Here is a 17,089-nt window from a genome sequence, read left to right as displayed (position 1 = left end):
TAGTGTGTATCAATACTTCATTTCTTTTTATGGCCTAATAATATTCCATTATATGGATTTACCACATTCTGTTTATCTAGTCATCTGCTGATGGACATTCAGGTTGTTTACACTTTTGGCTATTATGAATAACATTTCTATGAACATTCATGTACAAGTTTTTATGTGGACATACAGTTTCGGTTCTCTTGGGTGTATATGTAGGCATGGTATTGCTGGGTCATATTCCCTTAATAACCTTTTTAAATTGCTTTTTTTGATTGCTATCCTTGGGCCCCGTATTCCTGTTTTCTGGGTTTATATTCACTTCCTCTGTACTGAATGCTGTCCATGACTTGGTATAAAGAAACAGAACAGAAACAGACTCATGGACTTTGAAAACAAACTTATGGTTCCCACAGGGGAAAGGTCGGGGGTGGGGGGGAGGGATGAGTTAACAATATGAGATTAACATGTACACACTACTATATATAAAATAGATAATCAACAAGGACCTACTGTATAGCACAGGGAACTCTACTCACTATTCTGTAATAACCTATATGGGAAAAGAATCTGAAAAAGAATGGATATATGTATACGTATAACTGAATCACTTTGCTGTGCACCCGAAACTAACACAACATTGTAAATCAACTATACTCCAAAATAAAATAAAAATTAAATTAAACAAAAAGAATTGAAGGGAAAAAAATTAAAGTTAATACATCTGGGACCCAGTTTAAAGTTCTTTGTGAAATAACTCAAAATTACTCAAGTGAGAATAAACTGAATCATATGAATGCTTATTATATAGAGTCTCTGCTAGATTATATTTACCTTTATTCTCTTCTTTCCCAAGCTTCCACTTGAAGATTTACAAAGATTTTTTTTTTCTTTTCCAGAATCGCAATGAAATAAAAAATGGCACTATCCTTCGATTAACCACATCTCCAGTAAGTTGATCTTTGTTTGTAGCTTTCTAGTAAAGTCTTTGATCTGCAGTTTGTTAAAGGGATTATGGGATGTTAATTTTTCACGGTGACTTTTGTGTGAAACAAAAGATCTTTGGACGGTCCTCATATTCTGGACTGGCAAGAATGCCCCTCCTTCTATTTCCCATTACAGAAAGGGCAGTTTTTGTTCCAGGTTATGTGCAAGTATATTGACCTTAAAGTTTGAGTTTTGGGGTCATCTCAGCAATTCTCATATTACAGATGGGATAACTCAGCTGTACTGATGGGTTTTACCTGCCTGTCCACAGCTCCACCTAAGGCCATCTGAACAAATGGCGACAACAAACAAAGGAAACAAAACTAGAGACAGCACATTACTTCCCTTTGAAGTCAGAGGGTGTGTCTGTGTGTGAAAGAGAGTGTTTAAGCATTTTCTAGTTTTGGTCAGTCATTATGACAATTCATAAAAATATAGTTTAAGAAATGTTTGCCACTTACGCTTTCACCGACAGCTGATTCTAGAAGAAAAAAAAAAAAAACACTTTAAAGTCTTCCAGATAAAAGCTGCTAAACAAAATGCTACAGTATATTTAGATTACTCTAGCCAACTATGTTGCTTATCTTGATCTTTCTTGCTGGCTTATAGATACTTTGGGTAGTAACATTAGCATATTTCAACTACGTATTTTTCACAGTGCATTTTATCGCTTTCCTAAAAAATAATCTGCACAAAATACACCAAGTGTTACTATTTTCACTCTGCATATGTGATGAAAACTGTGTCTAGCTCTCATTTTCAGTTTCCACTGAAGCCATGTGGTAGGCTAAAAATAAATTTAAAAATTGGGAAAAGCATCTGGCTAAAATTAAATTGTGGGTACTGTAACCACCACAAACTCTTCTTGTCGAAAATTACATTAGAGAGGCTTACAGACTCCTGAACATTTTACCCAGTAACATTTTGAGCCTAAACACAGTGATGGACTCCATAAGAATATGCTGCTGGCGTTGGCTGAACTGTCTTTTTGGTACCTTCTTTTCCACTTAATGGGAATTATCATTCATACTCATTTTTCAGTGGTTACATGATGGGCTGAGACATTTTTGTCTGCCTTAGCACTGATCTTCTTGCTTTAGTCATCATGAATTCATGTTAATTTGACCTTTAGAGACCATGGTTTTCATTTGGGTTTCGTAGTTCCTATTTATCCTGCTGAAATTATTCATCTGCTTGATGGGCAGAAAGAGTACACCTTGCCTTTTGTTCCATCTCAGAATTAGAAAGGCACTGCTTTTTTTAAAAAAAATCTAGGCCTTCACTAAATGAAGTCAGTTCTCTTTTTTATTTGCCACGGGTTCATGAACAAAATTTCTGCAGCGCTAAGCTACTCCTTGAAAGAACGTTAGGTGTTTGGCAGGGTGGAGTTTGTCAGCATCTGGAAAGTCAACGTACTAACACCATGGCATGACTTGGCATCACTGGGGACAATGGAGCTTGTGCTCTTCATATACCCAGCACGGTGAATGGAGAGATGTGAAAGCCAGTGCACAAGGCAATATTATACGATGGAATTCACTACAAGAGATTGGTTTACATTTTCCAGAGGACAGTGGTCCCCAAACCTGAATGATTGGTAGAATTTTTAAAATGCTGATGTCTGAGCCTTTAAAGAGAAGCTGAATAATGATATCTAGGAATAGGGTCCAGGCACGTGCACTTTAAGTAAGCATTTATGGTTTGACTGTAGCCACAGGGTATAGAATTGGGAATTACTCTGTAATCAAGATAGTTTGGATCTGTGAACTTCACTTGTTGCTGGTAGATTTTTTAAAAAATTATTTTGTGTTTGACTGAAAAATATGGGTCAGCAGATGCTAACTCTTTCACTTTTTACATACACAATAAAAATAGATTTTAAAAAAATAGCTGTCTCTATTAAATTTGCTAGGAGGTATTAGAGTACCGTAAAGAAACTGGCAAGCAGTGTTGTGCTAGCTTTTACAAGTCCTTTCATCTACCTCAGCTGAACTCTCCCGGTAGCCAGAAAAGACGCACACATGCCCACACTCGTACACACATGCATACACACACTCTTGTTTTAGGCAATGTGCAGCTGTGCTGAGTCTCACCACCACTCTATCAGTGATGGTATTTTTGTTGATGGATTTATTTTCAGTCCCCCTCTATATAGAACTATCCTTTCTGGGTTGTTCCTAACAAAATAGGGCATTAATAAGAGAAGATCGAAAAAAAAAAACCTGCATTTTTATTCTTTTAAAAGTCCAACACTTGGCTGATCGTCTTCCTCTGCATTGCACATCTTTAGACAATCTCTCTAGTGACCATCTTAAACATGTATCTTTTTTAGGTGTCCTATCCCTATCCATCTCTCCAGTATCATGAAAATCTAGCCATGAACATACTCAGGGAATGTGTGCAAATGTGTGTGAATTTCTGAGCATTTCAGGGTTTGGAGACCTTCAGATTGTGCAGCTAAGTAGTGTTCCCTTGTACCTGCCATGATAATAATACCTGTGGAAATCTAACCTGAGGTCACACGTTGCATAAAACACATTTTACATAAATTTTGGCTATTGTTCCTATTAGAAGAAGCTTGCATTCCCAGACCATTGTTTTCACTTTCCTGAAATTTTTGTTTTAAAAAGTTTTCACAGTAAATATATTTGTAGTCTTGGAGTGCGGAAAGCCACTCTAAGTAGGACACAAAACCCAGAAGTCATAAAGAAAAAGATTGATAAATTTGACTACCAAAAAATAAAAACAACCCTACAAAACCTTCATGTTTGGAAAGAATTCCAGAAACAAAGTCAAAAACAGCAAATTAAGGAAAACAATTGGCAACATGCATGATAAATAGAGGGCTAATTCCTCAATTTGCAGGATCTCTTATGAATAAATGAACTGCCCCCAAAACAGATGGCCAAAAGCTATAAACAAAAATGATTTCTTTCTCTCTCTTGATCTATAAATCTATACATATAGTCTATCTATAGATATATATAGTTAGATGGATCTATATAGATCTATATATGGCTATTTAGCTATAGCTGTATAGATCTATATAGATACAGATACATATGAAAGAAAAAACTCAATCTTTCTCTCAAAAGAGATGAAAATCTACACTCCTAGATAATCAAGGTGTGAGGCAAAGACGCTGTGGTGTCAAGAGTATAAATTGGTACAGCCTCTTTGGAGAGCAATTTAGCTGTATCCACCCAAGCTTAAAATACATATGTCTTTGTCCTAACAATTTTACTGCTGGGAATTTATCCAATAGATAGACTCACAAAAGCACTGAAGGACACACACACACACACACACACACACACACACCATACACACCCATACAGGGCTGTATGCGTCATTGCTTTCAGTAATCAAAAACTGAAACCTGTTAACTGTCTGTCAGTTGGGACTAGTTAAATGCATTAGGTAATAACCATATGATAGAATACTGTGTAGCTATAAAAAAGAATGTGTCACGTGCCGCCTCAGAGGCATCTAAAATTTTATTATTAAGTGCAAAAGCAGGTTGCAGAACATTGTGTGTGGAGTGACAGCATTATGCACAGGGAAAGGAGGTGTATGTATGTTGATAGAAGGATAAAAATGATTCTCAAGGGATAACACAAGAAACTGTTAACATTAGGCTAACTTTATTTATCATTTTATAACTTCTGGTAGTGCTTACATATTTCTATACCATGTGCTGGTATTATTTTTAATTAAATAAATACACAAATACATATCATAATGTCACTACAGTATACAAGAGGTGAATCATAACATTCCATGCTAAAACCATTCCAGTATTCCAAACTATTAGATTTTTAAGAGCCGTTTTATATGTGACCTGAACTCTTCTTGCCTTTTATCCCTCATTTGGCCCGTGTGGACATGTTAAATAAAACTGCTCATCAAGTATCTACTGTTGCTTTGTCAGCTCTAAGCATAACCCTGCCTTTCTGCTCTCTCTCGTTTGGGGAAATGATATTAGAGGCATCTGGGTCAGAGGGCTTGTCACACTGATTTTGGGGGCCAGTTACCCTGGCAAAAAGAAAAACAGTGTTATCTCAGTCACTCTGTGGATTCAGGTTATCAGAGATTCTTAACAGGGAGGCCATTAAAATTTTTGGAACCAGTTTCTCTCCACTGAGCTGAGAAACTTGAAAAGAATTGTAAGCTGTCTTAAGTTCTATTTCTCTCCGTTGCCCTATGAGCCTAACTTAGAGAGAAGCCGGTGGAGGCTTTTAGGCACAGGAGTGACAAGATCACTCTGGCTGCTGCCCAAGAACAGATTGTAGGTGGCAGGGGGACGGGTTAGGAGTTCAGTGCAGCAGTCCCGGCAGGAGATGAGGATGGTGCGGGCTGCCTGCGTTGTAAGGACATGGAGGGTCTGAAGGAGTGTTAGAGGGCAAGCCCTAGCACCTCCTGATACTTTGGATGTGGTGCCCCTTGAGAGAGGCTGCGAGGATGGCCCGGTACTTGGGCACAATAAACAGTAGTGTTGTTTACTGGAATAGAAAGTTTGGGAAGGGGAAAATGAAGAGTTCGAGATGCCTGTTACGTGCCCGTGAGCACAACATGTCAACCAGGCAGTTAGGAATGTGTGTCGGGCAGCCTGGAGAATACAGGTGTGCCAGCCGTCACAGGTACGTGGCGTGGAAGGCCATGGGCTGGGTGAGGTTGTCCGCCACAGGGAGGGCAGGGCCCTGGGCACACTCCCAGGTTTGGAGGCGGAGCTGGCCAAGAAGCCAACAGAAGAAAGTGCCTCAAGGAGAAGGAAAGGAACACTTAGGTGTGCTGAGGGCTGCTGAGACAGTAGGAAGATCAGATGAGCGAGGCGGGTGTGCTGCACAGACGTGTTGGTAGCATGATGGAGCCGCTCTCCGCGTAGGTAGCGGTGAGGGCGGAAGCCTCGTGGAGGTGAGGAGGAGAGAGAGTATGAGGTGAGGTGAGTTGCAGCTTTAGACCCACTCTTTATTCCAGAACTTTTGCAGAGAGTGGAAGCAGTGAAATGAGGGCCCGGCTGGAAGTGAATTGATTGGCTCAATGTACAAAGGTTTGTACATTTCTGTTTGTTTTTTAAGACAGGACTGACCTATTAGAGATGTTTGCAGCTGGAAATGATCCACTGCAGGGAGAGAAACTGATGTACGGGTGAAAGGGGGACAAAATAGAAGCAGAATACCTGAGAAGGTGAGAGGGTAAGGGCTCTAGAGCTGCAGGGAAAGATTGACCTTGGATAGGAAACAGGGGCCAGGTGCATAGAATCAGGAAGAAGCAAAGCGTGAGAGTAGAGACCCTGGGCCGTGTCTTTGGAAATAGGAAGATGAAGGAACTCTGGCTGTGCTTTTTGAAGTAGGAAGGTGCAGGAACTCCTGGCTGATTGCTTTGATTTCCTCAATAAAATGTGAGGCAAGATCACTGGTGTGAGGGAAGCAGGGGATGGGGGAGTTTAAGGAGAGAAGAAAAGGTGTGAAGGAGTCATTTTGGAGGGACACAGGGAAGCGTAGTCTGATTGCTGGGCAATATTGAGTGTACATTTGAAAATATCTGTGAAACCTGTGATCCTAAAGACATTTTAGATTACTTCTTAATTGGTATCACAGACCCAGAACCATTCTGGAAGTTTCTTGGGAATAATTTTAAGTAGGACCTTAAAGAATAGAGATGGTAAATATCTGGCACACTTCTACCATACATATCTGTTCTGTGTCCACCTGTGATCACTCGGAGGCTGTTTCCCTCTGAGCCTGGGCCCAGAACTTTCTCAGCCCAGGACATTAGGCAGTCACACTGAGCTGTTTGAGGGGCTCAAGGCGAAACTTGTTTTCTATCCTTAGGACAATGCCAGAAAATAAAACTTACTATCTGATACAATCACCCATATAGCTGCTAGACTCTTTTCAGTTGGGCTAACTGCTTGAAAAATCAGAACTAAGGTTATTTTATTTTTTAATAATGTAGATTTTCCCCCAAACATAAAAATATTGCAGACTCACGGAATATTTGAAAAGTGAAGCTTGCTACAAAAAATTATGTAGAGTATTACAATTCATAAATAACAATGGGTCATATCTTGATTTGTTTCCTTGGGTTGTGTTTATGCAAATATGTGTGCATATATATTCATTTATTTCTTCATGCATTTAGTGGAATTTTTTTGAACTCCTGGTAAATGCCAGGCTCTGTTCTAGGTACCGGAAATAAAGTGGTGGGCAAATCTGACATATTTCTTCTTCTCCTTTACGTTCCACCGGATACACGCCCACACCCATACACATATACCTCTGCCCCTGAAACAATAAAATATATTTGCATCCTACCCTTTCTCCTAATATTCCGTCATGAAGATGTGCCCATGCTATCGTATATTCTCTGAAAGTTTCATTTTTAATTCCATATGATATTTCATCCTATGACTATATCATGAGTTATTTAACCATTGTCCTATTGTTGAACATTTTGGTGGCTTCCAGGGTTTGAATATAATGCTATTTTGAGAGCTCCAAAGGTACCACACATCTGTCTAGATACTTAAATGCATCCTTTCAGTCAGGGATGCTCATCACCACCCAGGATTCCTCCAGCTCTGCTGCTCATGAACTCCTTAGGCCGCCTGGCCCAGTCTGCTTGCCTGTCCTCACCTCCTTCCACTTTCTCCTTTGCTCTCCAACCCCAGATACACTGGTCCTCCTTCTGTCCCTCCAGACATGCCAGGCTTGTTCCTCCTGTTCCTCCTTTGTACTAACCATTCCTGCTGCCCAGAATATCTTCCTCGGCCCTTGCCCGATGTGCCTGACTCCTTGTCAATCAGATCTCTGCATCAATATTGCTTTCTTAGGCCGCTTGTCCCTGAAAACCACTCCATCTTAAAAAGCCACCCGTCACTATCTCATTCCTCTTTTAGGTTTTGCTATGAACTCATCAATATTTAATTTCTTACTGTTAATTTGTTTTATTGTCTGCCTCCCACCTCGAGGACGTAAGCTCCAGGAGAGCAAGAAGCTTGCCTCTTGTTTGTTGCAGAATCCTAAATATATAGAACAGTGCCTGGCTCAGAGTAAGCTTCCAGGAGTATTTGTTGAATCAGTGAGTGAGGATTCTGTCTTTGATTTTGAAGGGGCATAGCTTCATGGATAACTGTAAAGACTTGTCTGAATATAGACCAAGTGAAATTATGTGCCGAGTAATCTTTGGCAAATAACTGATGCCAAAAAAGTAAGTTTTTCTTACACAACCCCAGTATCTTAATAATAAAACTTATTCTCACATTATTTTTTCTAATAAAAGTTTCACATCCATGTTATTTAGAAATTAAAGAAGGTAAAAAGAATATATATCTCTACCTGTTCCGGTTCCACCTGGAAAAATATTGCATTAAAAATGTCCCAGCAGGGCTTCCCTGGTGGCGCAGTGGTTGAGAATCTGCCTGCCAATGCAGGGGATGCGGGTTCGAGCCCTGGTCTGGGAAGATCCCACGTGCCGCGGAGCAACTCGGCCCGTGAGCCACAATTACTGAGCCTGCGTGTCTGGAGCCTGTGCTTGGCAATGAGAGGCCCGCGCACCGCGATGAAGAGTGGCCCCCGCACCGCTATGAAGAGTGGCCCCCGCTTGCCACAACTAAAGAAAGCCCTCGCACAGAAACGAAGACCCAACACAGCCATACATACATACATACATACATACATTAAAAAAAATAATGTAAGCAGACAAGAATAGCATTAAAAAAAAAAAAAAGAAAGAAAGAAAGCCCTAGAATTAATTAAAAAAAAAAAAAAAAAATGTCCCAGCAGTTTGATGTATAATAATATTTTGACTGGGGCTCACATAGGGCATTAACATCTATGGAGCAAACTTTCTCTAGGCAGACTTCATGGTAAGGGTTCCTGCCCACCTGAGGAACAATCTATGGCTTTGTGGGTTGGGGGAACCCTAAACGTGATCTCGTCACAGTTCCTCAGTGTACCGATGAGGAAAATGAGGCCCAGAGATTAAGAGAATTTCTCCAAGGCACCAGAGCTAACCAATGACAGGGCTGGAAGTAGCCCAGCTTCTCACTCGTAGTTCAGGGAGCTCTCCACCACAGCCCACCAAGCTGGCCATAATCCTCCCATCCTCATGAATGATGTGTCCCCTCCAGTGGTTTACTTATGTCCTGAAACCACGAGGAAAACTTACCCAACACCAAATGCCTCGGGAACTTGACATTTTTATGAAGAGTTGACTCCTTAGATGATGGCACTCAGGGAAGGAAGAAGGTCTGCCCTGAAGGATAAGAACACCTCTATGAAAACAGGGCATATTGTTTTCAGGCACTAGGTCAAGTGCAGGAGAGTTGTGGACCGTTCCATAGAAACTTCTCAGGCGATTGCATCTATGAGCTGGATGTTGCAGTCTGACACAATTTGGAGGCTTTATTACTGTTATTGGGAGTAACTCTTTGGCTGAGACCCCAGCAAGTCAGAGTATCGCTTTGTTGTACTGGTGTGTGACTGTCCTGGTAAAATATTTTTGATTTCCACAGCAGCAACTGATTAGCAGTCCTAGGATTTGGGACTATTTGGTCTTTTTAAAAAAATTTTTTATTGGAGCATAGTTGATTTACAACGTTGTGTTAGTTTCTGCTGTGTATTAAAGTGATTCAGTTATACATATATATAAATTCTGTTTTATATTCTTTTCCTTTTGATTTATCACAGGATATTGAATATAATATAGTTCCCTGTGCTCTACAGTAGGACCTTGTGGTTTATCCGTTCTATGTGTACTAGTTTGCATCTGCTAACCCCAAACTCCCAACCCACCCCTCCCCCAGCCATCTTCCCCCTTGGCAACCACAGGTCTGTTCTCTACATCTGTGAGGGGCTGTTGAGTCTTAATTCTTCTGCTCGGGACACTTGTCCTTTCCAGGTTTCTGTTGTTGTCTCTCTTCACTTTTACTATGTTCAATTAATCCATTCATGAACTTCTAAGTAGGTAACATTTCAAGCACATACAAAAGCAGAAAGAATGGTATAATAAATCTCATCTACCTAGATCTTATAATTATTGACTCATACTTTCTATTTTCTTAGCAACTGTTTCTGCTGAGAAATGTACCCTTTTAAAAGGGCGGGTAGATTGTCTTTTTGCTACAGGAAGCCACGAGGGGCTTGTGGTGCCCCAGCTGGAGAAGACGAGGTGCTGATTAGAAGACAGAGGCAGAGCCCATGAGCCCTGTGGGGCTGGGCCACACCTCCGTCATCACTTTGAGACGCAGTATCGTGGGAGGTTTAGAACAGCGGTTCTCAGCATGTGATGCCACGATCGTCAGTATCAAGCAGAGGCAGCAGCAGCACCTGGGAGCTTGTTAAACATGCACTTCAGGGGACTCCACCTCAGGCCTACAGAAACAAAAACTTTGGGTGGAGCCTAGATATCCATGTTTTAAGAAACCACCCAGGGGGTTCTCATGCACGACACAGGGCACTACTTTAGAGCCTGTTTCCAGAGTCCAGCTGCCCAGGTTCTATCTTAGCTCCAGCATGGACAAGCTGTGTGACCCTGGGCAAGTTACTTCACTTCTCTACGCTTCCATTTCCGTTGTAAAATGAAGATAATGAAAGCTCCTGCCTGAAAGATTGAATGAAGTCCTTCAGGAAGATATTTCGAAGAGTGGCTCATAAAAAACACTAGGTGGGAATTCCCTGGCAGTCCAGTGGTTAGGACTCCGCACTTTCACTGCCGAGGGTCAGGATTCGATCCCTGGTCGGGGAACTAAGATCCTGCAAGCCACGCAGCGCGGCCAAAAACCGAAAATCTAAAATCTATGTAGTAAATCTACAGTTACTAAGTAACTGTCAGCTGTTTTTAATAGTGGTATTAACAGCACCAAACACTATTAATTATGACAATGAAATCATTTTTGAGTCCTCATTATTATCATAATCTCTATAGTAAATGCAGACTTCCGGCTGGGAGAAAAATGTATTTTTCAAGGAATTCAAAGTGATTCACTTGGGTTAAATATTGTATGTTACTGTTAATGCTGTATCTCCATTTGAAAATTTTGGAGAATGGTACATCTTTGAACAATGTAAAAAGATAAATAAAGTGATTCTCCCTTTCTAAAAAATGGAATTTAGGGTTTGAGCCATTTGTCAGCTATGTGGGTATCAGTGAATGAGTAGGAAAGGTTCTTATTCTCCTGCACCTTCCTTTGCTTCCTTCTTCTATTCTAGTTTCTGATGCAAAGTGTCAAGTTTTGGTTATAATTACATGGGAGACCATAGTATATGTCTCTGACCAAGTGATAGGAGTATGGGTTTCATCTGTCTTGGTCACTGAAGAATTGCATTGGTTTCCCTGCTGAATCCCCTTCTTTCTGCGGGGCTGCTTCCAGCTGACAGTGAAGGGGAGCTGGGCAGGGAGGAACGGGGCACTTGGGGTGGAATCCCTTTGCTCTTAGTTCCTGTGTGGATTCTATTTTTTCTGCTCTGCAATCTTAACCCTGTTATAGTTCACATGGGGCTCCTCTGATATTTCTAATCAGTTTCTGTTTGGGAGAAGATGCCTCATTGTTGGGGTCAAATATACCTTCTTCCCCTTTCTCTGAAATATGACAAGTTTCAAAGGAGAATATGAGAATGGCAGAGTGCTTCAACCATTGCAGTTTTGAGTTAATAACTACAAAGATATTCAGTTATTTCTATTAAGCAAAAACACAGGCAGAAAAATTTATTATCTTATTTTTCCTACTGTCTGTCCCAGCTGAAAGGTAGATATGGAAACCTTTACTGGGTGAATGAGAAATACAGAAGACACATTATTATCTAGAAGTTCAGCTCCTCCAGTATACTTCTGTCCTGCATGTAGAAGCAACGTGCAAATGCCTTAAAAAGGGGAACTTTAATTGGAGACAAAGCTGCTAATTTGGTTGCCTAATTATTTTGTTTTAAATTCACGCAGTAAATAGCTAATGGATGTGAAACACGTGTTGTTGAAAAGTGGAATTTACAAGCCCCATTGTGTTGTGCTGGAAGACTTTCAGTAACCCTGAAAGATTATTTGGGTGTCTAGTGAAGCTTTTGAACATTGTGTGTAGGCAGTTATTACTCAGAGTATTGACTGAACGGGTGAACATGCTGTATAAATTTGTGTAATTGCTTAATTAAGCAAATAGCTTTCTGTCATTTATAGATAATAATTTTACTTAAAAAGTAAACATTCTACCCATTTTCCCCTCTGCACTGCCATACCCGCTCCATTTCTGGGTTTTTTTTTTTTTAATTTTTTTAAAATTTATTTTTATTTATTTATGGCTGTGTTGGGTCTTCGTTTCTGTGCGAGGGCTTTCTCTAGTTGTGGCAAGCGGGGGCCACTCTTCATCGCGGTGCGCGGGCCTCTCACTATTGCGGCCTCTCTTGTTGTGGAGCACAGGCTCCAGACGCACAGGCTCAGTAGTTGTGGCTCATGGGCCTAGTTGCTCCGCGGCACGTGGGATCTTCCCAGACCAGGGCTCGAACCCGTGTCCCCTGCATTTGGCAGGCAGATTCTCAACCACTGCGCCACCAGGGAAGCCCATTTCTGGGGTTTTACTGTTCTTGGGCTCTTGCTTTTCCTTGAGATGGGAATATGGGTCCTGTCAAAAGAGGGCCACTGATTCCCGCTGTGAAATTGACAGGCATTGCCTGAAGTTGGAGTCATTATGGTTGGAAACCTGCCCTTGGTTTGTAATACTCATCTAGTCTTGTGCTTTTGGCCTTTGAGTCTTCATTTCTCAATGAGATGTTAATTTTTTGTCTGTTGTGGTTTCCTCCGTGAATACTGTGCTTTGTTTTTGTCCCCGGTAAGGCTCAAAACGCCCACCAGCTCCATGAACGAATCCAGTCGTCGAGTATGGACGCCAAGCTGGAGGCCCTGAAGGACTTGGCCAGCCTCTCCCGGGATGTCACGTTTGCCCAGGAGTTTATCAATCTGGATGGCATCTCTCTCCTCACACAGATGGTGGAAAGCGGCACTGAGTAAGCATCTTTTACCTAGACTTCCAATCTGTCCTGTGCTTTATAACGTTCTGGGTATTTGTTACTTTTCTTGTACTTGCAGTTTCTAGTTTTAAATGCCAGAAATTGTCTAGGCTCAGGGAAAAAAAAATGGCGTTTAAGATAATGTGTGGGCTGTGGTTTCATAATGTAAGTATCACTATGTTCTCCACCCACCAACTAGCCATTATCTAAGACAATCTCTGAAATTTTAGATTTACAAGGAAAAATATTAGTCATTATCTCTAAGGGCCTTTCCAACACAAATTATAATTCTTCAAAATATAAATCCCTCACATCTTTTGCTTATCCCTAAAAAAAATTTTCCTTCCCTGACTCCATTTTTTTAAAAAGTTAGAATACCTCCTTATGTTTCAAAGTCTTAAACCAGGTCGAAATGACATCCCTGAAGTAATTTTTTAAAAAAATTAACACTTGACTGATGAAATACATGTCCTTAATTATTTATCATTAAGTACAATAAACATTTATTAGGTACCCATTGTGTGCAAAAAAGTGGAAGTTGGGAAAATTTTAAAAAATGTGAACCTTGCCATCTAAATATTTATGGAGGCAGAATTCAGTTGAGGTACAATTCCTCCTGAGGGCTGGGAGTCTAGAGGTTGGACCAGTTACATCTCATGGAACCTTACGGGGGGTGGGGGGGGAGGTATCAGTGAATGGGCCTTGAAGGAGTTTGAGTTCTACCATGAGCAAGGAAGGAATGGGCATTGGGGAGCTCACCTTCTCAGGGTAGGGTTTGATCTCTGGTGTGATTCTCTGGCCACAGAGCCAGATGGGTCTAGCTTTTACATGTGTGGACAGATAATTCCCTTGACCACAGAATACCAGGGTAGGGTCCACAGGACACTGCTCATTTCCATATGGTCACGTGCAACTGGTGAAGACTATTAGAGCATGCCTGTTAGAGCATGTGAGAATGCTGAGCCAGCTAACTACATAGTAATATGCTAAATAAAGAATGTGCAGAGTTGAGATAGGTATTTGTTAGGAAAGAATAAATAGCATTTAGAATTGGGGTGTAAACCTGGGCCAGTTAAATCTCTCTTCAGTACGTGGTGATTTAAAGAATGACCTGCTGAGTGTACGTGGCAGAGACCTGTCTTGGCCCACTCCCTTCCTTCCTTCCTTTCTTCCTTCCTGTCTCCTCCTACACTTGGCATTATTTAGCCTCTGTAGTTGGCACTAATGAAAGATTCTTTTTTTTTGCCTCATTCAAAGAGAGCATGTTTTATAACAGCAAGAATATCTCCTGTATAAGAATGTTCTCTAGAGTTTGGAGCTGGAGGCCTTCATAAAGAAGTAGAGAAAATATCTAGGAGTGAATGGGGGCAGGGGAGTCAAATCCAAGAGGACTGGCAAGCAGGACTGGGTAATCTGGAAAGGCTCAGTTGTAGACAGATATCATTTATTTTTTTAATGATGACTAAAACTCTGCTCGTTACATTTTTGGCAAACATCAGCTTAGAGTAGGGCAGAGAATCTTAAATTCTGGGTGTTATCAGAATCCAAAGTGGTTACTGAAAAATTGGGGTTGGAGCTTGAAACAGCTTGAGGGAAGTTAAATTAGTTTAGGGATCCAAGAGACTGGCCCAAGGAAAAGGAGAAAGAGGGTTCTGTCTCTGTTGGAAGCTCCAGCTGAAATCTAGTGCAGAGCGTGTTAGATCCCTCATTCCTTGTTACTCGTGAGCAGTGGATTGGGAATTGTGATTACAACCACCTTCCCTGGTAACTGTGGACAACTTCATGGGACTGCCACGTGTGGTAGGCCCCTCTTCACTCCCACCACTGCTTCTGGTGGGACAGTGAGCCCTGGGAGCTTCTGCCTCCATCACATTTACAACGTGTTAGATAAAAATGTGCAACTGTCCTCATGTTTATTGATTTATCTAAGTCCCAGACATCGATGTATCAAAAACACTGCATCAGAGCCAGTCATAATGGAACCTGCTAATATTAGGTGGTTCTGCCACAGATACCCAAGTATCCAGGGGCTTAAGCTCTGGAATATTCAGAATGACATTGTGTTAATACTTCCAAATTTATCAGAATTGCAATCATAATTACAATTACAATGGTACATACGCTGAAAGCCAGAGTCCATGTGATATGCGCCCTGAATAGAGGACTGGACCTGAGCTCCAGTACCTCTGGAGGTTGGCAGTTATGTATTTGACAATGAGGGAAAATGCACGTTAGGGGCTTTACTTTTTTAGTTTCTCATTATATTTGTTTGCTAGTGCTTCCATAACAAAATAGCACAGACCAGGTGGCTTAAAGAACAGAAATTTATATTCCCACAGTGCTGGTGGCTGGAAGCCCAAGATCAAGGTGTTGGCTGCAGCTCTCTCCTTGATTTGCTAATGGCCACCTTCTTCCTATGTCCTCACATCATCTTTCCTCTGAGCACAGGCATCCCTGGTGTCTCTTTGTGTGTCTAAATTTCCTCCTCTTATAAGGACACCAGTCAGATTGGATTAGGACACACCCTAATGACCTCATTTTAACTTAGTCACCTCTTTAAAGGCTCTATCTCCAAATACTGTCCCATTCTGAGGTACTGAGGGCAGGGATTCGACATATGAATTTGGGGGGGGGACACAATTCAGCCGATAAAACTCATCAAAGGGACGCTCCCATCTTGTGCTCCATAAGAGAAAGAGTAAAAACTGATACTATGTATTGTCTCGTCAACATTAGGACTTTTCATCTGTGCCGTTGCCTTACTCTATAATTCATCTTGACTTACTGAGTGACCCAAAGGCTGATCACTGGGGACAGGAGGTCTGAATTATATCTCTGTGTTTCACATGTCAATACTGAATTTACTTTATGTGAACCACAGTAACTGAATTCTTTTTCTTCTATAGTGTATCATCCTCATTAATATTTTAATTATTTATAATCTGTAAGCCATCCCAATTTGTTACATGCAGCCAGATTTCAGACAGATGAGCAGAACTCAAGACCAGATCTTGGGTGAGTTCCGGTTTGCATTGTCTCTTACACTTTCCCATCACACTATGTTACTGGGAAGGGATGAGGTCTCTCTGAATCATCTTGGTGTGTACCCTCATCACCATTTTATATAAGTTATAGGTCATGCTACACTTAGGGATGGAGGAAAGAGGGCACTGGAGCTGTACAACCTCCTCCCTTCCTTCTGCAAGGTCTTACAACTCATGCTAAGAAGCTGCTTATTTAATGCACAGCTATTTTCAGATCTTTTGCTCAGATGAAAAAGAAAAGAGAAAGACACTTTTCTTATAAGGAAACCCGGCTTCTCAAACTTAAACAAGACTTTAATTAATTAACAGGAAACCTCTGGAATATAAACTGCACAAATTAAATAGACCCTACAATTTGGAAGGCATTTACTTATGGAAGGCATTTACTTAAGTCCTAGGCAGACTTCCAGCTGGGAAAGGCAGAGGTTTCCTGAGCAGGACCTGTGGAAATTTTTAGGAAACACTGAAGAAATGTAGCTGGAATTTTTCTGCTTACTTTGAGCTGTAATGAGATTCAAAGATAGACTTGCCTGTTTGCCATTGCCCAAGGCTGAGCTTTTAAAGGTCTCTCTCCAGCTGGTACCAGGAGTGACGATGGGGGAAAAATTAGCCACAAAGGAGCAAGGGGAAGTGTCACTTTGGCAGAACACAGTGTCTAAAACTTGAATTTAAATTTTTCCATTCTTGTGGAATTTTGAAATTCCATGTCTAGTTTCAGCTTGACACATCGATGTAGAAGCAAATAAATTTGTGGGGAAACTTGTTTCCCCAACCTGAGCCAGGAAATGGTGCCCATTAAGGAATGGGCAGTGGTTTTTTTTAAAGATTTCTCAGAAATTATATATTTTATTTTATTTGAAAGAAAAAATATTGTACCTGCAACTCTAAATCCATTGTAGTGAATAATGCTGCTTTTCTTTGGGTTTTAATAAAACACTGTGTTCTTTGTCTATGCTGCTATGCACATAGATAATTGGACAGTTTACCCTGTGCCCTTCTACTGTTCAACCATCAGAAGAACAGGGGGAACATTTCCAAGAATGAAAGGATCCTTATAGTTTCCCACTTGGCAAC

At 41.0% G+C, this 17,089-nt stretch overlaps 1 protein-coding gene across 10 annotated transcripts in view; it reads left to right on the top strand.

Moving 5' to 3' along the window:
• ELMO1 (engulfment and cell motility 1) overlaps positions 1 to 17,089 on the top strand; it is a 552,023-nt gene that overhangs the window by 157,600 nt on the left and 377,334 nt on the right. For 9 of the 10 annotated variants that reach the window (XM_082399508.1, XM_082399510.1, XM_082399509.1 and 6 more), the window contains 2 exons: positions 885 to 935; positions 12,799 to 12,968. In XM_082399508.1, the coding sequence (XP_082255634.1) occupies positions 885 to 935; positions 12,799 to 12,968 (221 nt within the window). Of the gene's footprint in view, positions 1 to 884; positions 936 to 5,887; positions 6,023 to 12,798; positions 12,969 to 17,089 lie in introns of those variants that run through there. The other variant, XM_082399515.1, reaches the window with a different exon arrangement.

The sequence above is a fragment of the Balaenoptera borealis genome (genome assembly GCF_965194805.1).
Source record: "Balaenoptera borealis genome assembly, chromosome: 7".
NCBI classification, from domain to species: Eukaryota; Metazoa; Chordata; class Mammalia; order Artiodactyla; family Balaenopteridae; genus Balaenoptera; species Balaenoptera borealis.
This window is presented reverse-complemented; position numbering and strand designations above follow the sequence as displayed.